This window comes from Dromiciops gliroides, chromosome 1 (genome assembly GCF_019393635.1).
Source record: "Dromiciops gliroides isolate mDroGli1 chromosome 1, mDroGli1.pri, whole genome shotgun sequence".
Lineage (NCBI taxonomy): Eukaryota > Metazoa > Chordata > Mammalia > Microbiotheria > Microbiotheriidae > Dromiciops > Dromiciops gliroides.
This window is the reverse complement of record NC_057861.1, coordinates 223,758,104-223,785,646: the sequence shown is the minus strand read 5'-3', so window position 1 is coordinate 223,785,646 and position 27,543 is coordinate 223,758,104. Positions and strand designations below refer to the sequence as shown.

At 35.1% G+C, this 27,543-nt stretch overlaps 1 protein-coding gene and 1 pseudogene across 1 annotated transcript in view; both read left to right on the top strand.

Annotated features, from left to right (window-relative positions):
• The window catches only part of TWSG1 (twisted gastrulation BMP signaling modulator 1), a 64,465-nt gene extending 45,942 nt beyond the window's left edge, over positions 1-18,523 (top strand). The window contains 3 exon segments of the mRNA XM_043976546.1: positions 9,266-9,373; positions 9,376-9,531; positions 14,495-18,523. Of these exon segments, the coding sequence (XP_043832481.1) occupies positions 9,266-9,373; positions 9,376-9,531; positions 14,495-14,676 (446 nt within the window). The 3' untranslated portion in view covers positions 14,677-18,523.
• A 4,842-nt stretch (positions 18,524-23,365) lies between these two features.
• On the top strand, positions 23,366-23,460 carry LOC122737843 (annotated as a pseudogene).
• Positions 23,461-27,543: the final 4,083 nt, after the last annotated feature.

Sequence of the window (27,543 nt, the reverse complement as noted above, 5' to 3'; positions counted from 1 at the left end):
GAAATATAAACAAACTCACATAAATCTTCGCATTTCTATTACACAAAAAAAAAGAAAGAAAGAAAAAAGAAATCCCACAGAAAGAGAGAAATTCCATTTAAAAATAACTACAAACAGTATAAGATAAAGAGTGGGCCAAAAGTCATGAAGGGGTTTCGATATTAAAGGGTTCTTAAATAACCCCTTATTTTTTTGTTTTTTAAATTTTACAATACCATAGCTAACATAATACAGTATATATATATGAAATTAATTGCCATTACCTGTGAACAATCAAATCAAATTAAATGGTGAAAAGTAAAGAAAAAGTAATTTTCAAAAAATCATTAAAACATCATACCTTTTGGCCCAATCAGAAGTTTACCCTGCACAAGTACATGGGAACTATATGAACACATTATAAAACACTCTATGCACAAATAAACATATATCTAAATAATAGGAGAAATGTTAATTCCTCAAGAGTAGGCCAAGGCCAATATAACCCTAACACTACATATATTAATTTACTTAATACAATTCCATACCCATCAAACCTATGTGTTCCTTGATGAAACCTACCAAGGATTACTTTACAGAATTAGAAAAAATAACAAACAGAATTCATCTGGAGGAACAAAAGGTCAAGGATATCAAAGGATTTAATAGAAAAAATTGGGGAAGGAAGTAGGGCCTACTTTTACCAGATCTCAAACTATGCTGCGAAGCCATAATCTGGATAGGAAATAGAGAAGTTGATCAGTGGAACAAATTAGTGTACAATATATTGAAGCAAATTAGCATAGTAGCTAGTATTTGATAAACCCAAATATCCAACCAATGGAGCAAGAACTCACTATTCCAGCAAAAAACCATTTGGGAAAACTAAAAAAGTAGTCTGGCAGAAACTAGGTATAGACCAACAGCTCACACTATATACCAAGACAAGTGCAAAAATAGGCACAATGACTTATACATAAAAGGGTACCATCAAAAGCTAGAGGAACAAGTAAGAAAGTAACAGTCAGATCTATGGATAGGAAAAGAGTTCAGAAACAAGAGATAAAAATTCACAATAAGTAAAAGGAACAATTTTGATTGCATAAAATTATAGTTTCTTAGTACAACCAACCCAGTGAAATTGAAACAAGAAAAAAAAAATGGTGGGGGTTTGGGAGGGGTTTTTTGTAGCAGGTTTCTCTGATAAAGATCTCATTTCTAAGATATACAGGAAACTGGGTCAGATTTATAAGAATAAGAGCCATTCCCCCATTGATAAATGGTTGACAAGAGAATGTTGTGCACAGTGACTGGAATGTTGTTTGATGAAGAACTGTGAATTACTTAACTGTTCTCAGCAATACAATGATCCAGGACAATCCCAAAGGACTAATGATGAAGCATGCTATCCACCTCCAAAGAAAGAACTGATATTTATTGAACACAAACTGAAGCATGCTGTTTTTCACTTTCTTTCATTTTTTTCTTTTATTCATTTTCCTACACAAAATGATAAATGCTTGAAGGATATGAATAGCCAGCTTTCAGAAGAACAAATATAAGCTATCAATAGCCATAAGAAAAAAGTGCTGTAGGACACAAATAATTGAGAAATACAAATTAAAATAGCTCTGAGGTAATGCCTCTCTCAACCACCCCAGACTGACAAAATTGACAAAAAAAGGAAAATGACAAATACTAGAGGAGCTCTGGGAAAACAAGTACATGAATGTACTATTGGTGGAAATATGAAGTAGTCTGGCCATTCTGGAACTATGCCAAAAAAACTAATTAAACTATGCATACCTTTTAATCTGGTGATACCAATACTAGGTCTATGCCCCAAACAAAATCAAATTAAAAAACTTGTATGTGCATAAATATTTAAAATAACTTTTTGTAGTAGAAATAAATTGGAAACTGAGGGTTTACCCATCAATTTAAGGAATGGTTGAACAAGTCATGTTATATAATGTTTTGAATGTTATTGTGCTTCAAGAAATGATTAAGGGCATAGTTTCAGAGAAACTTGGGAAGACTATTATGGATTGATAGAGGTAGTTGGTGGACTCAGGAGTACAGATTGCACTTTTTGGTGTTTTTTTTTAATATGGCCAATTAAGAATTAATTTTGCTTAGCAAGTTATGTTTTTAACAGGGATTTTGTTTCTCTGGGAATGGGGGCAGGTGGGAAAGAGAAAAAGTAGATCTTCGTGATAATAAAATAAAATTTAATTTTTCAAAAGACCCACTCCCTCCAAAAAGAATAAGAATATAGAAATCTGTGTGTGTGCAAATATGTATGTATTATGTATATTGAGTTGAGAAAAAATTCTAAGCTATAAAGTCACTATATTTGTTATTTCATGTTGATATGTAATATTTGAAAATATTCTTTTCCATGTTTCAGATGTTTATTTCCTCTAAATTTTTGAAAGCATTATAATAATTTTATAGCTATCTTTAAGAAAATGTGTGCATATTGTGATTTTATGTAGTTCAGGTTTCCTTCACAGTGCCACTGCTATAAAAGTTGCATTTTAGTGAATACATTTGTCAGATTTGGAATGCCAAGATTTAATTCTTCATGGGAGTTTTGTATTCTATTATACTTAAAACATATGGTCATTCAAATGTTTGCAATTGTGAGTCTGATGTGCACTTAAGGATACAGAAGATTCAAATCATATGTGCTTATTTGGAGCCCTTTTAAATATCTGTGCTTTGATTCAGAAACAGATGAAGCAGTACCACTGGAACAAAGAGTCACTAGCTTTTGCATACTAGAAAAAGAAATCTTTTCTTCCTATAGAATTTATATTTTTATCAAGAGCAGCTTCTGAAAATCCATTTTGCTATAAAATCATCAAAATCTAATTACCATATTAATAATACAAAATATGACATAATTTTTGCCAGTTACTTTTTTCAAACTAAACTGTGTTTGTTGAATTTCATGCCCTTAAAAAAAGAAACTAGACTAGAATAGTTGTCCCTTAAACACTAAAGTAATGTTTTCTTGAACAAAGATTTATCTACCATGTTAAACCTATTTAAAAAAAGAAAGAACAGGAAAATCCTGTCATTATGGTAATCCTCTAGCACTTCCTTCTTTGTCATTTGTTTGATTTTGTAATGCCTTATCTCCAAAAATTGCTACTAGGCAACTAAAAACAATTCATTGTTTTTATACTTTTAAAACACTTAGAAGGGGCAGCTAGGTGGTGCAGTGGATAAAGCACTGGCCTTGGATTCAGGAGGACCTGATTTCAATCCAGCCTCAGACTCTTGACACTAGCTGTGTGACCCTGGGCAGTCACATTAACCTTCATTGCCCCACCAAAAAAAAACAAACAAAACAAAACAAACAAAACAACAACCGCTTTAGAAAACTCATAGAAGTATTCACTGATTAGTAATCAGAAATAGAAATAATGGTGAAAACCATTCGATTATGGTCTGTTTTGCTATAGTAAACCAAGGATTAGAGCCAAGGTCACTACCTTTCTTGATTCATTTTATTTATGTTTTTAAAATTTAGTTCTATTGCCTGCTTTAATTGATGATATATGTTTCTTTGATATTATAAATTTATAGAATTATTAGGTTGGCGATGGCTTTGAAAGAACACCCAGCAGACTCCTATGTGGGTCTGACTTTTTTCAGACCTTTAGAGAAATTCCCTTATGTCATCCATTCCACAAATATTATCATAAGCATATAGTCAGGTGTTTGAGTATTTGTCTAAAGCATGTCTATATTGTGGTGTTTAAGTTTCGTAAATGCATTTGTTCTATAGTAAGCATTGCAAATGATTCAGTGCAAAATTATATTAGATCAAAAATCTCCATAGATAATTTCAGTACCTGTCTTAACTGTTACTTTCAAGCTGGTATATGATAATTTTAGGAGATAAGTTATTAGGGACTGATTATAACACTATTTTATGAAGACTCCTAGAAACTAAAAGGAATCCAAATCTATTGTTAACTTTCAAAACTTCAATTTTAAGAGAGAGATTATAAAGCACAAAACTGACAAATTAAAGTTACTGTAGTATCAGTTCAGGTTTCATTTTAACCCTATTCCTTTGTGGTACCCTCAGAGCCTATAGGGCAGGAGCCCAAATCTCTGTCTATTCTCACAGAGCCAGAGAAGTGTAAGGGCTAAAATTCTGGCTATACTGTCTAAAACATCTAATGAGTGGTCGCCCCAATAACTTATAAGCTTTAGCAAGAATTAGACTTTTAAGCATTTTTTTAAGGAGATAAGAATTTGGTGAAGAGAGAGAGAAAGGCCTAGATTCATCTATCTACTAAAGGGAGAGAGCATTCCTAGCTCTTCTCTCCACCCGAGTCCACACGAAAGAGAGAGAGTCAGAGCGCCAGCCTCCCCCTTCTTCCTTCCACAAGCAAAACATCACTTCCTGATGCCAAAGAAAAGACATATGGTCCTGCCCTTAGAGGCCCTCTCCTCATGGTGGAGCTTTTCTACAGTAAGTCTCCAGCAGGTGGTGTCATTCAATCGTTACAAGTGGACTCAGTTTTACTGTTATTATGCTTTGTTGGTTGGGGTTAGTGCTCACTAGGGTATGTGCTGCCTCTGGAGACATAACCACAAACATGTTTGCCTAGTGGCCTCTTGGAAGACTGTTTTTATAACTTTTGTTTGTACTTGAGAGCAGCAGTAGCATCTGTCTGAGAAATCCTCTTTCAATAATTTTTAGTGCATTACTTTTCATTTAAAGAAAGCTCTGAATTTCAATTATAGTCCTAATAACTCAATATGAGTCAGTGTTAATGCTATTTCTTGGCTGCATTAAGAAGCACATAATAATGTCTTTAACAAGAGCTAAATAGATCTGCTTTACTCTGTCTGGAGAAATATTGTGTTCATTGTGGGTATCACATTTTGGGAAAGACAGAAACAGACTGGATGGAACATATCCAGAAAACCAAGATGCCTGACAGCCCTAATTTACTAAAAAGGAAAAAAAAACCAACTCCAGAAACAATAGGAATTGAGTATCTTAAGACATGCAAGATGTATGAGCAGCATTGTACGTGAGATGAAGATGATTTCTGGATCCATGTATAGAAAAGAGTTTTGTCAGTTTCTTTATCAATGCATGGATCTCTGGATCACTCATTTCTTAACCCAAATGGCCAAGGTAAAATGAACTAGATTGAAGATTGTAGTATAGGGACAGCCAAGTAGTACAGTGGATAGAGAGCAAGCAGTCCTGGAGTAAGGAGAACCTGAGTTCAAAATCTGGCCTGACACTTGACACTTGCTAGCTGTGAGACCCTGGGCAAGTAAGTTACTTAAGCCTGATTGCCTCCAAAGAAAAGAAAATTTTAGTATATTACTCTACTAACTTTAGCCTTTGGCAGATCTCTTATGTGTTATGTCTCAAGAAATTCCTTAGGATATACATGATGATTTCACTCAGAAGAATTCACTCAGCATAGGAAATTTCAGGTTGCTAATAGTGTACTTTACATGGATGTAATGCAATATTACTGTGCTGTAAAAGAAATAGATATAGAAAAGCATGGAAAGACTTTAAAGAATTGAAACTAGGGGCAGCTAGATGGCACAGTGGTTAAAGCATTGGCCCTGGATTCAGGGGTACCTGAGTTCAGATCCGGCCTCAGACACTTAACACTTACTAGCTGTGTGACCCTGGGCAAGTCACTTAACCCCCATTGCCTCACTAAAAAAAAAAAAAAAGAATTGAAACTAAATAAGCAGAGACAGGAAAACAATATGAATGATGATTTGATTTACAAATATAAAAAATTAAAATTAAAGTCTGTTAAGAAGGGAAAATTGTTGTCTTAGCCATTTCATTGGTGCTGTAATTCTCTTAGATTCAGAGGCAGAATTTGGAGGTGGAAGTGATATTGATTATGGCATTCCATTTGACCAGAGTATGAAATAAACAGTATGCTTACAACAATAGACTTACAAATGTTGCAAAGTATAGATTATCTTAATGTTTGTTCTAGGTGTGCAGTTTGTACTAGTATACCCTCCTTACAACATGATAGCAAGATTTCCAAATTCAGATAAAACTTCCATTTTCAGAAATCTATGAAGACTATGAAAATATGTCACAAGAAAAACTGCTCACAGCTATGGCTCAGAAAATTAAACTTCTTTTTTCCTTCATTGTACCTTTTTCTGAAAATTAGTGCTTCTTTTAGTGCATTGTTGATGGAGCTATGAATTAGTTCAACCATTTGAGCAGTTTGGAATTATCTCTGAGTTAAACACATATTTATTAAGTGCCCTGCTGCATACCAGGCACTATGCTAGGCACTAGGGATACAAGTACAACAAATGAAAACATCTCTACTTACTATGAGCCTACATTTGAAGTGGGGAGATAACAAGTACATATAAAAATATATGCATAGTATTAATATTATGTTAATTAATACATGTAAGTTGTTACTATAGGTACTTTGGGAGGAAGGTTACCAGCAGCTTGGGCATCAGGAAAGGTTTCAATGCAGACAATGGTGCCTGAGCTGAATGTTAAGAGAGAGACTCTTAGAGGCAGAAGTAAGGTGGGAATGCAGTCCAAGTCCATACAAAGGCACAAAAATGGGAGATGGAGGGTCATGTGTAAGGAGCAGAGAAAAGGCCAGTTTGGCTGGATTGCAAAGTATGAGAGGGAGAGAATGTCCATTGAAGCTGGAAAGATAAGTTGGTGCAAAAGTTAAACAAAGGAATTTCTATTTTCTCCTAAACATAATAGGAAGTCGTTGGATTTGTTAGAGTAGAAGACATGCACTTGAGGAAAACTAGTTTGGCCATAGTATGTAAGATGGATAGGAGTCTGAGAAACTTGAGTCAGGGAAAACCAGTTGGGAAGGTGCTAACATAATCTAGGTAGGCTAGAAATGATGCCGGCCTGAACTAAGATCATAATCACTTGAGTACAGACAGGGCAAATTCAAGAAATGTGAGGTAGACTGATCAAATTTATGGAAAGATAGTGGTATCTTTGACAGAAATAGGAACTTTGGAAGAATGAGAGTCTAGAGGGAGAAATGAGTTCATTTAATTATGCAAATAAAATATATGTACAACCAATATGAAATATAAACCAAGAATTTCATTATAAAGGGAAAGTCTCTCTCTCTATCTACTATCTATCTATATATATCTATAGATATAGATAGATATATATATATTTATATTTGCATTTTTTATTCGTGATAATAAAGAACTAGAAACAAAGCACAAGCCAGTTGATTAGAGACTAGCAAAAGAAATCATGGTCATGGATGTAATGTGAAGTTACTGTGCTGTGAAAGAAATAGATATAGAAAGCATGGAAAGACTTCAAGAATTGAGACAACTAAATAAGCAGAGGCAGGAAAACATATGAATGATGACTATTTACAGTGAAAAGGGAATATTGTAAAACTACCCCCCAAAAATAAGCTTGACCCCAAAGAAGAACTATGAGAAGATACCTCTCTTTACTCTTTCCAGAGGTGAAGGTATTTTGGAGTTCTGAGTTGCAGTGAGCATCTGATGTCTGCTCAGTACTAATACAGTGAAACTCCCTGGAAGTAGAAAGGCCACCAGGTTGCCTAAGGAGGAGCAAACTGGCTTTGGGTCAGAAACAGAGAAAGCTTCTGTGCCTATGAGAATGGGGTTAGTATTGTGAGTAGCTTCTGCACTTCTGGCCTTAGCAAAATAGGGAGACCTCATCTTAAAAAAAAATTTAACTGAACATTTCTTTGTTGTAAGAGATGGCCCTCTTTGAGAGGAGGGAAGGGAGGATACAGGGGAAAATCTACCTTATGTAAAAATAAAAGATCTGTTTTAAAAAAAAAATCTGTTTTCAAAAGTTATTCACTCTATATGTCCTTGACACAATGAGGGTATAGTAACTCCATAAATCATAAAAATTTTGCTTTACCATAAGACTGATAATGACTAATAATAGTTTCTTCTCCTTTATTGTCAGATTTGTACCTTAATTTTTAAAAAATGGGAGTCATAGCTTCCTTAAAGTTTAGCAGCAACTTATAGCTTTGTAAAGTAAATCACATTTAAATGTAATTAATAAGTATAATTATATGATAAATATACTTTTATATCAGTATGTATGGTCATTTTATTTGCCTTGCAGAAGGGATCTTGGGGATATCTGATCCAGTCGTTATTGTTTTATAATGAACAAAACTGCCATTTTGTCAGAAGAATATGTGTATTTAATTCTGTTCTGAATACCTTTTAACTTCTTGCAAATTGCCATAATCTTCCTATTGTGGGTCTCCAGAGTATAGCTTGTTGTTCACAGATCCGTTTTCTTTTAATTAATAAGAAACTGAATATTTGTATGACCAAATATTCTGGAATGAATAGTGAATTTTCTTCATAGGGCTATTTGTGAACTTAAATTCTACCGACCATAAGACAAGTTAATAGGCCATTCCCCAAAAAAGATCACTCCCAAGCAACATTCTTACTACATTATAGCCAGACCTTATAGTCATAAACCCACGGTTGCCTGTAAATAATATTGTTGCTGTAGAATTCCTAATGTAGTTACAGAATCGATTAAGGAATTTAAGTTTATACTTCTTCTATAATAGCCATTTTTTTCATGTTACAGAATCTTAAACATTACATTGTGCAACATAGGTAACCTAAACCTTAATAAAATTGCCTTTAAGTAGTTTATATATTTTTCTATCATATTCAGTATGGATATTAATTTTAAATGTGCACAAACTTTATGAAGGAAAACTTTGAATTTAATTTATCTTTTCTTTAGTACCTACACATAGTAATACATACACAATAGATGCTCAATGAAAATATGTTGAATAAATGAATTATGTATAAAGTTCAAACTACATTCCTTCTTTAAGTGTTAGATAGATAGATAGATAGAAAGAAAGAAAGAAAGAATTTGTCTTACCTGTTAGTACTTTTATTTAGATAATTGATGGAGAGGGAAGTAGTACATTTGCCCTGAAGCTTATTTGGTTCAACAAACATTTTTAAACAACCTGCTCTGTGCCAGGAATGGTCAGGGAGACAGACTCAGCTTTGTGGTAGAAGTCTCTTTCAAGGAGCCTTAGATTGTACTAACCTTTTAAACAAGCAATCTAGTTGATTGTTGAAACATGAAGTATCATTTAACTTTGTAAAGTATAACATTGAAAGATACTCAAGTATTGAACTTTAGAAATTAAATGCCATACATTAAAATTGTTGAAATGAAAAATCACTTACTCTGTTTTCTTCCTTTCAGGTATGTGCAATCCTCGAAATTACAGTGATACGCCTCCCACTTCAAAGAGCACTGTAGAAGAGCTTCATGAACCAATCCCATCTCTCTTCCGTGCTCTAACAGAAGGAGGCACCAGCTGAACTGGAACATTGTTTCATTCCCTGTTGGTGAAGAACTTTCTCATCATGAGAATCTGGTGTCATTTTTAGAAACTGTAAACCAACCACACCACCAGAATGTGTCTGTTCCTAGCAACAGTGTCCATACACCATATTCCAATGACAAAGGTAACTAACTAAATTTTTTCTTTACAATTAAATAAGTTAATTAAATATTCTCTTACTTTTTTACCCCGTCTATACATGTGGGTTACCATTAGGACAAAGTTGAGGGAGAGATTGAATACTTATCCTTCTATTTGGGGAATTGGAAAGTCTTGAACAATTACTGGTTTTCAGTAAACATGGTCCCTGAATACTTAAAGGACTATTTCATGATGACATAACCTACTTGTTAAAAACACAATATGATAGGGGGCAGCTAGGTGGTGCAGTGGATAGAGCACCGGCCCTGGATTCAGGAGGACCTGAATTCAAATCCGCCCTCAGACACTTAACACAACTAGCTGTGTGACCCTGGGCAAGTCACTTAACCCCAATTGCCTCAAAAATAAAATTAAATAAATAAATAAATAAATAACCACAATATGATAACGAGAGGTGCTTTGTAAAGAAGGTAGGAGATGTGTATTTTGTTCTAAATTTCCTCACCAAAAGACTAATCCTCATTGTAGCCAGCTCTCTCTACAGATTGGTCAATTAAGGGACTACAATAAGGACAACATTTATGTAGCATTTACTATGTGCCAGGCACTGTGCTAAGCACTTTACAACTTATTATCTCCTTCAGTCCTCACAACAACCCTAGCAGGTAGATGCAATCTATTATTTTCCCTATTTTATAGATGAGGAAACTGAGGCAAAAAGAGGTTAAGTGGCATGCCCTGCGTTACATACCTAGTAAATGTCTGAGGGCCGATTTGAACTCAGATGTTGTTGTCTCCTACAAGTGACAAGCCCAGCACTCCATCTACTGTACTACCTACTACCCATAATCAATGTTGTAGTTGAACTTTACCACTAATATGATAATTCACATAGAAAATCTAGGGAATCAACTAAAAAATAAACCATTCAGCAACTTTAGCAGAGTTGCAGAATATAAAATAAACTCACATAAATCGTCAGCATTCCTTTATATTACCAAAAAAAGAAATCTCACAGAAAGAGAAATTCAATTTAAAATAACTACAAACAGTATAAATACAGAGTGGGCCCAAAAGTCATGAAGGGGTTTCAGTATTTAATAACTACTTATTTTTTGTTTTTAATTTATAGTACTATAGCATCATATACAATATATATAGGAAATTAATTTACATTACACCATTTGGCAACTCTATTGTTCAGTTCTAAGGTCATAGTCTCAGGGCAGAGAGGAGCACTTGAGGTTTCAAGGGAGTAGGAACTTGGGTCACAGTTTGCAGGGTGTGAAGAGTGAACAGGGGCCCTAGTTCTAGAGGAGAAAAAAAATGCTAGAACTTATATTTGCAAGGGAGCAGGAGCCCTTCCTGAGTGAAGATCAAAGCACAAACTAGGAGAGCAGTGATCACACCTCTTCCCAGGTCACAACCACCTTGAAAGCACAAAAACTTAAGAGACCCTCCAGAACTAGCTGTGAATATAGTAGGGTAAAAAATAACCCTGAAGCTTTGGACAAGGGTATCCTATACCACTACCCCTGACCCCCAGTGATTGAGGAAATGGCCCAATTCTAACATAAGGTAAATGTTAAGAAATAGGTTGAAAAATGAGGAAACCAACAACAAAAAATAACAAGGAAGTTCAAGAAACTCAGAAGACAAAATGAAAATATCAACAAGGAAAGTCTCAAAAGAAAAATATAGATTGAACAGAAGCCCAAAAAGAATCCCTTGAAAAGCTAAAGAAGGAGGGGGGAAATTCTTTTAAAAATTAAAATGTGTCAGGGGTGGCAGGTGGGCAGGACCAGACCTGGGAGATGCTGTTGCCTTTCCTTCCTGGAGAGGCCTGAGCTCTTTGGTCCCCTTATCCTAGCCTTAGGTAGGAAGCTTGTTCTGGAATAGAAGATGTCTTGGGCTAATAAAGATTCTAATCCAGATGGTCTTATTTAAAAAAAAAGAAATATATGGTCAAGGAAAAAATTGGGAATAGAAATGAGAGCAATACAAGGAAATCATGAAAAAGACAACATCTTGGCAAAAGAGGCACCAAAAAAAGAAATACTGAAGAAAATAACCCCTTAAAAAAGCAAAATTGGCCAAATGATGAAAGAGGTACAAACCTTACTGAAGAAAAATATTTTTGCCTAATTACGTTACCAATTAATCTAACAATATAAGTGAAATGGATGATATTTACAAAATATAAATTGCCCAAATTAACCAGAAGAAGAAATAGAATAATACTTAAATAACTCTATCTTGGGTGGGGGGCAGGGAATAAACAAGCCATCAATGAGCTCCCTAAGAAAAAAATCCCAGGACCAGATCAATTCAAAAATGAAATTCTATAGAAATATAAAAATAGCTAAGTCCAATACTATATAAAATGGAAAAATAGGCCGAGAAGGAAAACTGCCAAATTCCTTTTACACACAGATAGGGTGCTGATACCTAAACCAAAGGAGAGCCAAATAGAGAAAGAAATCTATAGATCTAATGAATATTGATGCAAAAAAATTAAATAAAATACTAGCAAGGAGATTAAATCAATATATCACAAGACTCATATACTTTGACCAGGTGGAATTTATACCAGGAAAATGCAGGGCTGATTCCATGTTAGGAAAACTATCAGCATAATTGATCATATCAGTGACAAAACCAACACAATCATATTATTATCTCAATAGATAGAGGAAAGCTTTTGGACAAATATAATACCCATTCCTATTAAAAACATTAGAAAGTATAAGAATTATTGGGAGATTTTCTTAAGATGACAAGTATTATCTAAAACTATCAACAGCATTATTTGTAATGAGGATAAGCCAGATGCTTTCTTGATAAGATCAGGGGGTGAAGCAATGATGCCCATGGTCACCATTTTTGTTCAGTATTTTACTAGAAATGCTAGCTAATCAGTAAGACAAGAAAGGAAATGAAAGAATAGGAATAGAATAAGGAAACAAAATATTATTATTTACAGATAATATGATAATACAATTAGAAACTCTAGAGAATGAACCAAAAATCTGGTTGAAATAATTATCAACTTTAGCCAAAGTTGTAGGTTATAAATAACCCATATTAATCTCGCATTTCTATATATTACCAACAAAACACAACAGGAAGAGGTAAGAAGAGAACATTTAAAATAACTGCAGTAAGTATAAAATGCTATTACATTTTTATTAATTTATAGAAGCTCTTTTTGTGGTAGCAAAGAATTGGAAATTGCGGGAATGCCCATCAATTGGGACCATGGCTGAACAAGTTGTCTTATATGAGTGTAATGGATACTATTGTGCTGTAAGAAATGATGATTAGGCAGATTTCAGAAAAACCTGGAAAAACTTATGTGAACTGATGCTGAGTAAAGGAGCAGAACCAGGAGAAACACTGTTTGCAGAAATAGCAACATTGAGTGAATATGAAATTACTGTAGGGGATGTGGGAAAATTGGAATTCTAATGCGCTGTTGGTGGGAACTGTGAAATAGTACATTCATTCTGAAAAACAATTTGGAACTATACCAAAAGACTGTAAAACTGTGGTTACCCTTTGGTCTCTGTAATACCACTACCAAGTCTGTATACTGAAGAGATCAAAAGAAAAGGAAAGTATATGCACTAAAATAATTATACCAACAATTTTTAAAAATAGTATTTTATTTTGTTTTTTAATTTACATGTCTATATTGGTAGTTCTTAAAAGTGTTGTTGACCGACCGCTGGGAGATCCCTAAAAGGGTCTGTGAGGTCAAAATGTTTTCATAATAATACAAAGATGTTATTTGCCTAATAAAATAAGATATTGTTTGCCTATTCAATAATTCTGCCTCTTTTCCAACTACATCTTACTGTGAGGCCAGATTTTCCTCTATATACTTCATTAGACTGAATATAGGGCATCTAGGTGGTGCAGTGGATAGAGCACTAGCCCTGAAGTTGGGAGGACCTGAGTTCCAATTTCACTTCAGATACTTACTAGCAGTATGACCCTAGGCAAGTCACTTAACTCCAATTGCCTTAAACATCCAGGGCCATCTCCAGTCCTGATATATATTCTGCCACTGGACCCAGATGGCTCTGAGGGAAGAAGTGAGGTGGTGCCCTTACCCCGCCATCCCTCACTTAAATCATATTTACTGCAAGTCCATGGTACTCACCTCCTGATGTCATGGTCTTCTTTGAGAACATAGGACAACAACACCATCAGACTGAATGTAGAAACAAATATGAGAAATCCAGCTATCTTCTATTAAGCAGATGTTAAAGAGATTTGCAAAAGTATATAAAGCAATGCAATTCTTCTCACTGTTTTTTGTTTGTTTTGGAAACAGTTATTTTTGTAAAAAAAAATATTTATATTAACATGCAATGGGTTTATTGTTATTTTTGACAAATTAACTTTTTAATTGATTAGTTTTAAATTCTAATATGCTAGACATTTATGTATAACACACATAAACAAAAAGCTCTTTTGGATCCTCAATAATTTTTAAATTATTAAGGTATGCTCAGTAGTTGTAAGAGGGTAGAGGTGTCCTGAGACTAAAAGGTTTGAGAATCATTGCTCTATACTATAGTTATCCACACATGAGTCAAGATGAGTTAGAAAATGTAAAGGGTGCTTTGTGAATGTCCAGTACGATATAATATAAACTGGTATTCTGAAAAAATAATACCTGGATCACTTATGCCATATGTTTGGCATAACACCTAGAACTGAGCTAATGTTCTGTGATGATTTTCTGATCAAAGGCTAGGATTGTAATTAAACTAAATAAGAAATCTTTCTTAGACTTATGCTGCATTGGAGACACTTGACTTCCTCTTATGTAGGGTTGACAAGTAGTGGATCCATGGAGTTTGAATGGAAGAATTAAGATAAATGAATGTTAAAAATAATGATTATAGAAAGCATTGTTATTTTTTTTTATTTTTCTTTCTCCCTCTCATATCCTGTGTCTTTTTGTTTGTTTCCAGAACACATGTGTACTGTGGTATATTTTGATGATTGTATGTCAATACATCAGTGTAAGATCTCTTGTGAATCCATGGGAGCATCTAAATATCGCTGGTTCCATAATGCCTGTTGCGAATGTATTGGACCAGAATGTATCGACTATGGCAGTAAAACTGTCAAATGTATGAACTGCATGTTTTGAAGAAGGAAAAGGAGTTCTATAATAATAAAATACAGACCAAAGGCATCTTCATTAAAGAGAAAGAGATGGAAAGCCATCAGTTGGTGAAGTATACCTGTTTCATCAGAATGCAAGTAATTTGGGAAGAAGATAAAAAGAACTTTAAACATTTGTCACTTTAAAAAAAATTGAATAATAATTTTCCTATCGTCTTTTAAGTTTCCTTTTAATTTTAAGAAATCATTGGCATAATGATCTGTCTTGATTGGCCTATTGTTAATTGTCAATGAATTTGTGCCTTAGAATGTATTGAAAATCTTGATCATTTATGCAAGAAGTATAATTGAGGAATTCACCAGGACATCTCATATTCATGTCAAAGACTGATGGATGCCAGTCTCTGCCAGTACCCCCTTAATCTTTTGTTTTGAAAATGTTAGCAGACAGACATTAGAGTAAGTTTGGTTTACTTTGATAATTACTTCCCTTATTTAAAAGTTCTTTTAAAAATATTAGAATAGCACCATTCACAGAATGCTGAGGTTTTATATTTATGTGCATTATAAATCCTGTTCTTCCTTTTATTTTTCCTTTGTGACTTGTTAGAAGCACAGGAATTATTTAAATTTACATTTGTACAAATGTTTGCATAAGGGGCAGTTAGGTGGCTCAGTGGATAGAGCACCAGCCCTAGAGTCAGGAGGACCTGAGTTCAAATCCAGCCTCAGACACTTGACACTTACTAGCTGTGTGACCTTGGGCAAGTCACTTAACCCTCACTGCCCAACTAAAAAACAAAAACAAAAACAAAACAAAAAAACCAAATGTTTCCATAAAAACCAAACTGATAAACCTCTTACAACATAAGGATAAGGTGAAGTAAGAAGCATGCTGAATAGTGGTGAAAACCTTGGTGGATTTTTAGTAAACACTTAGAACAGAATTCCTGACTTGTGGGGCCAGTTTATATAAGGAGTCCTAGGACTGGGGGGGAGGAGGGAGTGAATACCAGGCCAGGAGATACATAATTTGCTTGAGGGACAATGGAATATGCATTTATATGATGCCTACCACGTACTGGGCAGTGTGTGCTTTACAAATATTAATCTCATTTGATCCTCATAACAACCCGGGGAGGTAGGTGCTATTATTATCCCCATTTTACAGTTGAGGAAACTGAGGCAAACAGAGGTTAAATAACTTGCCCAAGTTCACCTAGCTAGTAAATGTCTAAGGCCAGATCTGAACTGGGAATAGCATCAGGGGAGGGATGAACTGCTAAAAGTTGGAGACTTGTTGGAAGATGGAAACAAGACCACAAGCCACATAGTAGAAAATATGGCCTCATTGTGAATATGAGTGAATAGAATTAGGGTAATAGAAAGAATAGGGCTTAAGATAAAAGAAAAAAATTATATCAAAAGGGAATTTAGGCTTGAACATATTTGGGAAAATAAGTTGAAGGATATGATAGAGAAAAATTGAGATCATTTTCCTTAAAATAATTTTGTTGCTCTAGAATCTATTTAACAATTTTATATCTGGTTCTAGCTTATACTGTTATTGATTAAGCACTGTTATCTGGGGGTGAGAAACTTGATTAACTGTCAGAATGTAACAGTTCCCAGCTAGGTATTTAACCACTCCACTATAACTTTGAGGTTTTTTGACTGGCTTATTTCCAAAGAATTTATAAAGGTTTAAAAAAGGATTCTCCTGTAGGAAACAGAGCAAAATTCCAAGTATGCTCCAGAGGGTTTTTGTTATTCTTTATGTAATATTCTGATAAAATGTCAGAACATTATTTACATAATGTGCCTGCCCACACTTAAAGAAAATGTAAACCTTCAAAATAAATAACATATGAACAAGACTCTTAGCTTTTCAAAATGCTTAATCACAACTTTCCTTTAGTAGGAAATTCCCTTATTGCAGCTAAAATATGATATTATTTATTTAACATTTAGATTTTCAAGAATACATCTCTTCTGTACATCTACTTATATAGACATATTCATCCAAGATATATTTTGTAATAGTCATTTGCTTGAACTTAAGTTGTCTTGAGTTTGTGTGCATATTTTTGATCAAGTATCATAAAATTAAAAGCTTTGATGTCTTAGTGTTTTCTACTGACATATGTCATCCAATCCAGGTGAACTATGAAATAAGCAGTGATTGAAGATAACTTAGCCTTTTATATTTTATAGAGAGAATTTATAATTAGGACATGAACTTTTATTTTGTAGGTAGCAAAACTCTTCCCTTTCATTTTGTATTCATCATTTCATCCTGGACCTTCTGTTACAACTATAGAAGCCTGTAATTGTGACCAAAATATATTTAAGAATAAAACCTGATAGGCTGTGTGACCCTGGGCAAGTCACTTAACTCTCATTGCCCTGCAAAAAAAAATATAGGAATAGATATCTTTTTAAAAGGTATAATTGGATTTAGTAGGTAGTCACCATGCGCAATTAATACCTGCAGCATGAGGGTCTGTTTTTATTGCCTACAAGAAGAAAGTTAAGAAAATTTATGGACATTTGCTGTATTTCAGCTTCCTTAGAGTAAATATATATACATGGAGAGATCCCTTTTTATTTGTTGACTGTGTTTAATGTCATGTGCATTAATTTCACTTAGCACATATATGTTCTTTAATTGACATTTCTCATTTTAAAATACTTGATAAACTGTATTCATATATAAATAACTGTTGATTTTTTTAAATGTTTATCTTTCCTCATGTATTCCACATTGCTTTTTCAGTTCCCTACATTGTGATGGTGATTTCTTATACCACAAGTCAATTTAAATTAATGGAATTTTCCTTTTTCCTCTATTTGCCCATTAACAGCTATCCTTTGAATTATTCCTTTTTGTGATGAATTTTTTTTAAGTGAGGCAATTGGGGTTAAGTGAGTTGCCTAAGGTCACACAGCTACTAAGTGTTACGTGTCTGAGGCCAGATTTGAACTCAGGTCCTCCTGACTCCAGGGCTGGTGCTCTATCCACTGCACCACCTAGCTGCCCCAATGAATTTTTTTAAGAATTTATTTTGGTGGGTGGAATAAATATGAGTACATAAACCTCTCTGCTGTTTATCTCATGGTTTGTTTTCTGATTTTGGATAATAGGTATTTTAAATTTGACTTTAAAATATAGGTAGAAATAACATAAAGCCAATTATTAATCCTGAAGCTACTGCTTAGCTCCTCTGATACTTGGATACTACTATAATCTTGAGCACCAAACTCTTATATACTTAAGTTCTGAGATGGATACTACTTCTGGTTTTTATATTTTTAAAATGTGTTATTTGCTGCTAGTTTTTGATAGCTAAACTGTCTAGAAATAAAATCTGTAGATTTAAGTGAGTTTTATTAAAATGAGGGGATTTCATACTACCAAATATTTCTTTTAGGGCAGTTTTTCTCCTATTTGCTTGATTCAAGCACTCTGCTTTTTATTGAAACTATAGTCTTCGTTCAAGGACCCAAAAGAATTCCAATATATGATTATAAAGCATGTCATGGATCCAAGATAAAATCATTTAGATTTATGACTTCTAAAGTTTAAGGAAACTAAAATAGTCGACTGTTAGGATCATAACTCATTTAATGACTATTTAAGAGCAGAACTAATATCAGTGTGTGAAGGAGGCAAAACAGCAATGAAGTCCCTTAAGTCAGACACTAATAAAATTGATTATGAAAAAGTCCTTGCTTTAAAGAAGTTTAACTCATTCTGTCCTCCCAACTGTGTATTATGTATTCATGCAATCTATTAGCAACATAAAATGTATGTATTTTGTCTTTTTTATCCCTGTAAACAAAATGTATTTTAATTAAAATATCGTACTATATTGGAGTTACAGTTTTTATTAATCCAAACATCGCACACCAAACAAAACTTTTTTGGTGATATTTCTGCCTGACTAATAGGAAACATTTCCTTCATCTTTTGGTAAGTTCTTCAGTAAACTCACTTTATTTGGACATTAATGGGTTGGTTGAACTGTATAAGCTGGTTTTCATGTTTGTACTTCTTTTCATTATTGCTTTGCTGACAACCCCCTTTTTGGGGAGGTAGTGGCTGTTTTGCTTTTTTGAAATAATTTCCTATAGGCAAACTGGTATTCAAATATGAAGTCCCTTTAAAACCCATTCTTCCAATATCCTTGATCCAAGGAAGTATTCGGGTAGGATATTTTAAAGTATGTTGCATTAGCCTGAGTGAAAGCTATTTACTACTGTAATGGAGTAGGTGGCAGAGAGAGAATAGTGTTACTGGGATTGGGCTAAGAAAGAGGTTAACCCTTTCCCAGTACTACTTAAGTCAGGTCTGCAATATTTGGTTTCATTATTAGGAAGTAAGAAAAGAAGAGGAAAAACAGAAACCCAGAAAAAGTACAAGAAGTCCTGACGAGATTTAGGGATAAGGATTTCACTGATAGAGAGAACTCCTCCATAAGAAAATTCCCTCTCCCAATGCAGGGCTACACTTCTCTACAACTGAGAGTCTTAAAAGACTTGCCTAGAACATTGAGAGGGAAATTGACTTGCCAAAGACAGTATGTGTCAGGGGCAGGACTTGAACCCAGATCTTTCTGATTGTTTTCTAGACCAGATCTCTATTCACTATGTCACACTGTCAAAAATTGTAAGAACTAAAAGCAATTATTCTCTCCTTCCCCCAACCCCAGAAAAAAAAAATTGAGTAAAATTAAGAGATTTGAAGTAGAGTGGGGGGGAAAAATCCATGGAGGAATGAAAAGAACTAAATGCAACTGAAATCTCTGAAAGAAATTATAACATTCAGCAAAATGGAAAATAGACAACTTGTATAACTATAGAACAGTGAATATAGGGCAGCGAAAAGAACACCAGGCCTGGAGTCAGGAAGATTCATCTCCCTTCAGAATCTTACTAGCTCTATGACGCTGGGCAAGCCACTTTACCCTGTTTGCTTTGGTTTCCTCATTTGTAAAATGACCTGGAGAAGGAAATGGCAACCACTCTGGTATCTTTGTCAAGAAAACTCCAAATGGAGTCATGAAGAATCTGACAGAACTAAATGACAATAGAATTATCAAAAACAAATGACATTTGGAAAATTAAAAAAATTCATAGATGTCTAAAAAAACCCTCAATGTATCACATGATCAAAGACATGGTGATCACAAGAGACTACTGTGACTTCATCAAGAAGGTCTATATGATACATACCAAATATATACTATATATAATATATACCAAAATACTTTTAACAATCTCAAGAATTGGAAAATGGATGGAAAAACTATGGTCCGTGAATGTAATGGGATATTATTGTGCAGCAAGAAATTATGAATATGAGGAATTAAGCATCCATGAACAGATGAGAGAGAAGTAAGCAGAACCAAGGAGACTATATTCAGCAACTACGCTGGTGTAAATGAAGATGACCACTAAAACAGTCTGAGTAAATAAAGAATTCATGTAGATTCTAGAGAAATAATATTGACACACACTGTCCCTACCTGGTCTTCCTCTGCCCCCTTACAATGTAGAGGCAAAGGATAATTAGAAAAGAATATTGTGTACATTGTCAGGTATGGCTAATATACTAGATGTTGTTGCTTAGTTGTTTTAATAATAAGGGAGAATCTAATCTAAATAGAAGAGGAGCTAAAATGATTGTGTTGTAAAGACAAAAAGCATCAGTAAACTTTTTTTTTAAGAAGAGTTCATGCCAGACTAACCTTATTTCCTTTTTGATGGTGTTTGGGGAAATATTTATATATTTTATATATTATACTGTATTATATATTATATATTAATATGTATTATATATTTTATAGATTATATACAGATTTTCTAGATTTTAGCAAATTAATTGAAAAAATCCTTCATGCTATTCTTTTTTTTTTTTTTTAGTGAGGCAATTGGGGTTAAGTGACCTGCCCAGGGTCACACAGCTAGTAAGTGTTAAGTGTCTGAGGCTGGATTTGAACTCAGGTATTCCTGACTCCAGGGCCGGTGCTCTATCCACTGTGCCACCTAGCTGCCCCCATGCTACTCTTGAAGACAATATGAAAGCATTTGGGCTAGGTGGTAATACAGCTATGTGGTTTTGAAACTGGTAGAATTATTGGACACAAAGAGTAATCTTTAATTGATGTCATTTCAACTTGAAAGGAGGCATTTATGTCCTGGAGATCTCTGCTTAACCATGTGCTGTTTAACATTTTTGCCAATGACATGGAATAAGGCACAGATAACACGTATGTCAGTTTTGCAAATGAACTTGAAGAGGTAACTAATACACTGGATAATTGTCTAAAAGAACTTGACACCTACAGTGGTGAAAGGGATAAATGCAGGAAAAAAATCAACTTCACAAGTACAATTTTAATGGAAGGCAGAATGCAAATTCAGTGTGATATAGTAGTTTAAAAACAAAAAGACAATGTGGTCTTATGCAACCTGAGGAATGATATTCAGAAAAGAGGGATGTGGTAGATATACTCTACTTTGAGGAGACCACATCCTAAGTACCAAGTTTGGTTTTGCCTGCCATATTTGGGAAGGGCATTCATAAGCTGGAGAGTGTCCAAAGGAGGAAAAATGGCACGGTGAAGGGCTCACAGTTGGATTTTGCCTCAAAGAAGAAGTGGGAGGTGGGATGTAAGAACAGCTTTCTTCAGCTGTCTGAGAGGCTGACATGGAGCAGAGCGTTTCAACTTGTTCTTAATATAATCAGCACAAGTTTCAAAGAAGCAGATTTAGGCTTAGTTTGAGGGGGAAACTGTCAGAGCTAGAAGTGCAATGGATTGTCTGGGCAGGTAGTGTGTTCCCCATCACTAAAGGTCTTTTATCTGAAGCTGGATGGCCACTTCTTCAGTATGTTGTAGAGATTTCTTTTTCAAGTTCAGGTGTAATAAGATGACTTCTAAATTTTGTGTTAACAAGATAAATCCTAGCTTTCTCAAAAATTATCCTCTTAAAAATTAGTCACTAACATAATTTTCCCAAGCATTTTTTATTTATTGAACTCAGTATTCTCCTAGAAGTCCAAGTCCTCTGTTATTTTTCATGATAGCCAACATTTATTCATAAGAAATTGAATTTAATCTGGCTGATGCCCTGTTTGCCTGTTGACATATAGATCATTTACATATGTTCCTGAAGATTAAGATAATACAAAATCATTTGGTAATATACTGAAAAATGAACACATTTCAGAGTGTGCATGGTTAATCAGAGTCCTATCCTTAAAAAAATAGATGAATAGTGGGGCACCTAGATGGCACAGTGGTTAAAGCACCGGCCCTGGAGTCAGGAGGACCTGAGTTCAAATCCAGCCTCAGACACTTGACACTTACTAGCTGTGTGACCCTGGGCAGGTCACTTAACCCCCATTGCCCTGAAAAAAAAATAGATGAATAAACACATTAAAATATGTACTTTTGTATAAAATGTAAATAAAACTAAACCAACACTTTTGTCCAATAAACATCCTGAGTTGTTTGCTTGTAAGAATAAACAAAAAACCTAATGTGATCTCAGGCTTCATCGAGCAGGGCATAGCTCCCAAGAATATAGATGTGATAATCCCTCTGTATTCTGCCCTTGTAAGACCTCATATAGAGTATTGTGTTCATTTCTGGACACTGTGGTTTAAAAAGGAAATAAAGAATTTGTCCTCTATTCAGAAACGGTCTTGAATGCAAAGACGAAGTGTTCGTACTCAATTCAGAAGGCAATGGAGAGTTACTGACAGTGAGCAAGGAATTTATTTGAGCAAAGCAGGTTTACTTTGTTTACAATGTGTGGAGAAGGGGACAGCTAGGTGGCGCAGTGGATAGAACACTGGACCTGGATTCAGGAGGATCTGAGTTCAAATCCGGCCTCAGACCCTTGACACTTATTAGCTGTATGACCCTGGGCAAGTCACTTAACCCCAATTGCCTCACCAAAAACAAAACAAACAAACAAAAAAACAAATACAGTGTGTGGAGTGAGTGGAAGAACAGAGAAAAGATGGTCAGTTTAAGATTATTACATATCATCTAGGTGAGAGATAATGAGAACTTGAACTAGGGTGGTGACCATGTCAGTGAAAGAAAAGTATAGCTTTGAGAGATATTGAAGAGGTAAACACTTGGTTATAGACTAGATATAGGGGTAGGAGAAGAGAGGGTTACTAAGAATGTTATTTGTTGATGTTGCATGAAAAATAGGTATATATATGATGTCTGCTAAGGGCTTTCAAAATGAGATGGAGAACCTCTTGAGATTTGTTGAACCACTTACTACCTGTGTGACTGGGGGCAAGTTAACCTTTCTGAGCCTCAGTTTCATCATCTGTAAAATGTAAAAGTTCTCCAACTATAAACTTTCAGTGAGGAATTAAATAACTCTCTGAAGAGAGGCTCCTTTTATCTAGGTTGCCAAAAGGGGATGAGAGAAGATAGCTGCAGGAAATTTGGGAAAAAGCAGTCTAGCCTGAAGGCAGTGTCTCTGACCTTGGCCTTTGTGATCAAGAAATGGGGCAGAGGCTGTTTAATGGAGTGGGAAACTGCCAAGCTACTGCTGGGGGCAGCCAGTATCCTCTTCTATAGAGAACAGCCAGGACTGCAGAAGCTCCATTGGAGAAAGGGTCTGATCCACAGTGGATTCTCTTCTTTCAGCTGCAAAGCACAATGTTTGAATGATGTCTTCTTGTGTTGTATGAAAGGCAAGGTTAGCACTACCCTTGATAAGGATGGAAGAGGTCAGTTGGAGCATTGCCACCTACTCTATGGCATCTAACCATGTTGGGGGGTTTTGTTTGTTTTTGTATGTTGTTTTTTAACAATGGAGGGAAAGTAGGGATAGGAGAGGGCAACACTTGAACTTCACTATTTGAACTGGTTCAAGGAGGGAAGAATATACACACAGAGTGTTGCTATAAAAATTCATCTTACCCAACAGGAAAGAAAAGGGGGAAAAGGCTAAAAGAAAAGAAGGTGATAATAGGAAGGGAAGACTAAAGGAGGTGATGGATTTGAAGAGGGAGCAAGGTAAAAAGAAAAGCATAAATAGGAGAGGATAGATTGTAGGAAAATACATAGTTAATAATAATAACTGTGAATGTGAATGGGATGAATTCAACCATAAAATAGAATGGATTAGAACCCAATATCTAACAGTATGTTGTTTATAAAAAATGCACTTGAAACACAAAGACTCACAGAATTAAAATAAAGGGCTAGAACAGAATCCATTATGCTTTAAAAAAGAGGCAGGGGTAGCAATTATAATCTCAGGCAAAGCAAAAGCAAAAATTGACCTGATTTTTAAAAATAAGAAGAGAAATAACATTTTGTTAAATAGTACCATAGACAATGAATTAATATTGATAGTAAACATGTGCCCCAAAAGGCATAACATTCAAATTCTTGAAGGAAAAGCTAAACAAGTTACAGGAGGAAATCATAAAACTATAATAGTGGGGAACCTCAATTTATCTCTCTCAGACCTAAGTAAATATAACCATAAAATGAACAAGAAAAGTTAAGGAGATGAATAGAATTTTAGAAAAGTTAGATATGATAGCCATCTGGAGAATATTGAATGGGAATAGAAAGCTATTTCTTAGCTGTGCATGGCTGTGAATTAATAGAATCACTAAAGAATTTTTTAAATGCATAGAACAGAAGGAAGTTCATGAGGAAACACAGACAAGCATGACAGCTTTGAAACTAATGTGTTGGGTTTATGTACATTTTTTTAAACTGACAATAAAAATTAAAAGTCTCATATGCAATTCTCATTTTCCTATTCTTTACATATGGAAATGTTTGTGGATATTAGTATTTGCCAAATTCAAAAAAGAAAAGAATTATCAACTGTTCCTTTAAAATGAGGGGGTATATTTAAATAACCTCTAAAATCCTTTCTGCCTCTAAATCTATGATCCCATGAAATAACAACAGAACCTAAAAAACACTGGGGACTATAAACTTTTGAGCAAGAAACTAAAGAACTGAGTAGCAGGGGTGGTGTTTCATCACTGTAACTGGTGACAGATTGTGGCTTCAAAAGAGAAAACTAGATTTTGGGAAGTTAACAACTGCCTGAGAAGATGTTACCTTAGAATGGGATTTATACTTCTGGATCATGGTTTAGGATATAAGAATGATGGAATGAGGGCCAGGAATACAGTAAATCTAATGAAGATTGGTAAGAAAATATGTCCCTTGAATCATTTAATGTGAGCAAGAGGACTTTAAACTGAAAATCAGATGAGGAGACCCCACATTTAACTGCCAAATACCACTATGGAAGGCAGAATATCAACAGAGTGGGTTATCTAAGAAGAGAGTCAGTCTGTATACAAAGACACAACATGAGTAATATGGTGAATTAGCAACCTTAAGCAAGGTTGTTGTTGTTTGGTCATTTCAGTAGTGTCCAACTCTTTGAGACCCCATTTCTTGGCAAAGATACTGGAGTAATTTGCCATTTCCTTCTCCAGCTCATTTTACACATGAGGAAACTGAGGCAAACAGGGTTAAGTGACTTGCCCAGGGTCACACAGCCAGTAAGTGTCTGAGGCCAGATTTAAACTCAGGAAGATAAAAAAAAAGATAAAAAAAAAATGAACTCAGGAAGATGAGTCTTCCTAACTCCAGACTTAGCACTGAGACTTAATAAGTTAAGATTCAAGTGTCATATGATTATAAAAGTGTATTATTTTATTCAAAAGGAATATATTGAATAAATAGATGTCAGAGTAGCATTACTTATTATAAAGATATAGTCGGGGCAGCTAGGTGGCAGAGTGGATAGAGCACCAGCCCTGGATTCAGGAGGACCTGAGTTCAAATCCGACCTCAGACACTTATCACTTACTAGCTATGTGACCCTAGGCAAGTCACTTAACCCCAATTGCCTCACCAAAAATAAAAATAATAAAATAAAGATATAGTCATGCAAGGAAATCCAAGAACACAAATGCAGAAACACTAGAGTGCATTTGCGTAAGGTTCAGTGGAGAGAGAAATAAAAGCAGAAGGGGGCAGCTAGGTGGCGCAGTGGATAGAGAACCGGCCCTGGATTCAGGGGGACCTGAGTTCAAATCCGACCTCAGACACATGACACTAGCTGTGTGACCCTGGGCAAGTCACTTAATCCTCATTGCCCTGCCCCCCAAAAAAAAAATTTCAAAGAAAATAGACAAAATACCTTTAGAAAGAGTAGCTAACAAATAAAATTATACTTCAATCTGTATTCAGATACCATTAGTTCTTTCTCTGTTGATGGTTTGCATTTTTCATACTTCCTTCTTATATCATCTTGCTCATCATTTCTTTCACAGTTACTATTGCTAACTGTATTACCCTCCATCTTATTCCCTCCCTTGATATTTACTTGATATTTACATGGGAAGTATTAACTTCCCATGTAGAAATGTAAACAGTAGGGGGCAGTTAGGTGGTGCAGTGGATAAAGCACTGGCCCTGGATTCAAGAGTACCTGAGTTCAAATCCGGCCTCAAACACTTAACACTTACTAACTGTGTGACCCTGGGCAAGTCACTTAACCCCAAATTGCCTCACTAAAAAAAAAAAAAAAGAAATGTAAACAGTTTAATCTTTTAATATCCCTCATGATTTCTTTTTCCTGTTTACCTTTAACCTTTTTATGCTTCTCTAGGGTCTTGTATTTGAAAGTCAAATTTTCTATTCAGTTCAGGTCTTTCCATCACAAATGCCTGAAAGTCCTTTTTTTCATTGAAGTTCCATTTTTCCCATGAAAGATTATACTTAGTTTTGCTGGGTAGGTGATTTTTGGCTGTAGTCTCAGTTCCTTTGTCATCTGGAATATCATATTCCATGTCCTCCAGTCCTTTAATGTAGATGCAGCTAGATCTTGTGTTATTCTTACTGCAGCTCCACAGTATTTGAATTCCTTTTTTCTAGCTGCTTGCAATATTTTCTCCTTGACCTGGGATTTCTGGAATTTGGCTATAATATTCCTGGAAATTTTCCTTTTGGGATTTCTTTCAGGAGATAATTGGTGGATTCCTTCAATTTCTATTTTACCTTCTGCTTCTAGAATATCAGATCAATTTTTTCTGACAATCTCTTGGAGGATGGTGTCTAAACTCTTATTTTGGTCATGGTTCTCAGGTAGTCCAATGATTTTCAAATTATTTCTCCTGGATCTATTTTCCAGGTCAGCTATTTTTCCAAGGAAATATTTCATATTGCCCTGTATCTTTTTTTATTAAATTGGATTTGCTTTACTGTGTCTTGGTTTCTCATAAAGTCACTAGCTTCCATTTGTTCAATCCTAATTCTTAGGCAATTATTTTCTTCAGAGAGCTTTTGTATCTCTTTTCCCATTTGGCTTTTCAAGTTGTTGACTTTTGTCCCATGATTCTCCTGCATTGCTCTCATTTCTCTTTCCATTCTTTCCTCCATCTCTAAATCTTCCTTCTATTTCTCCTACTTTTTTTTCAAAGTCCCTTTTGAGCACTTCCATGGCCTGAGACCAATTCATATTTTTCTTGGCAGCTTTGGATGTTGGAGCTGAGGGTGTATTCTGGTCTACCCCTCCCCCAAATAAGCTGTCCATTGTCTGCTGTTTTCTTTGCCTACTCTTCTCAACCCAGAAGCAGATGTCTGATTGAAATCTGATTCTCTATGCTCAGAAGCTTGGCATGCCTGTGCCCCTCCCCCACTGAGCTGCCACCACTCAATTCGCCCCACTGGTTCGGACCCAGGGCTCTTTGCCCCAACTTCAGCAGAGACTGCAGCCACTTTACCCCGGCCAACCACCAAACCCCCTCACCAGTCCATGAGCTGAGCCTCAGAAGAAGCTGCTGGTACAGAAGACTCTGAGGCACTGGAGA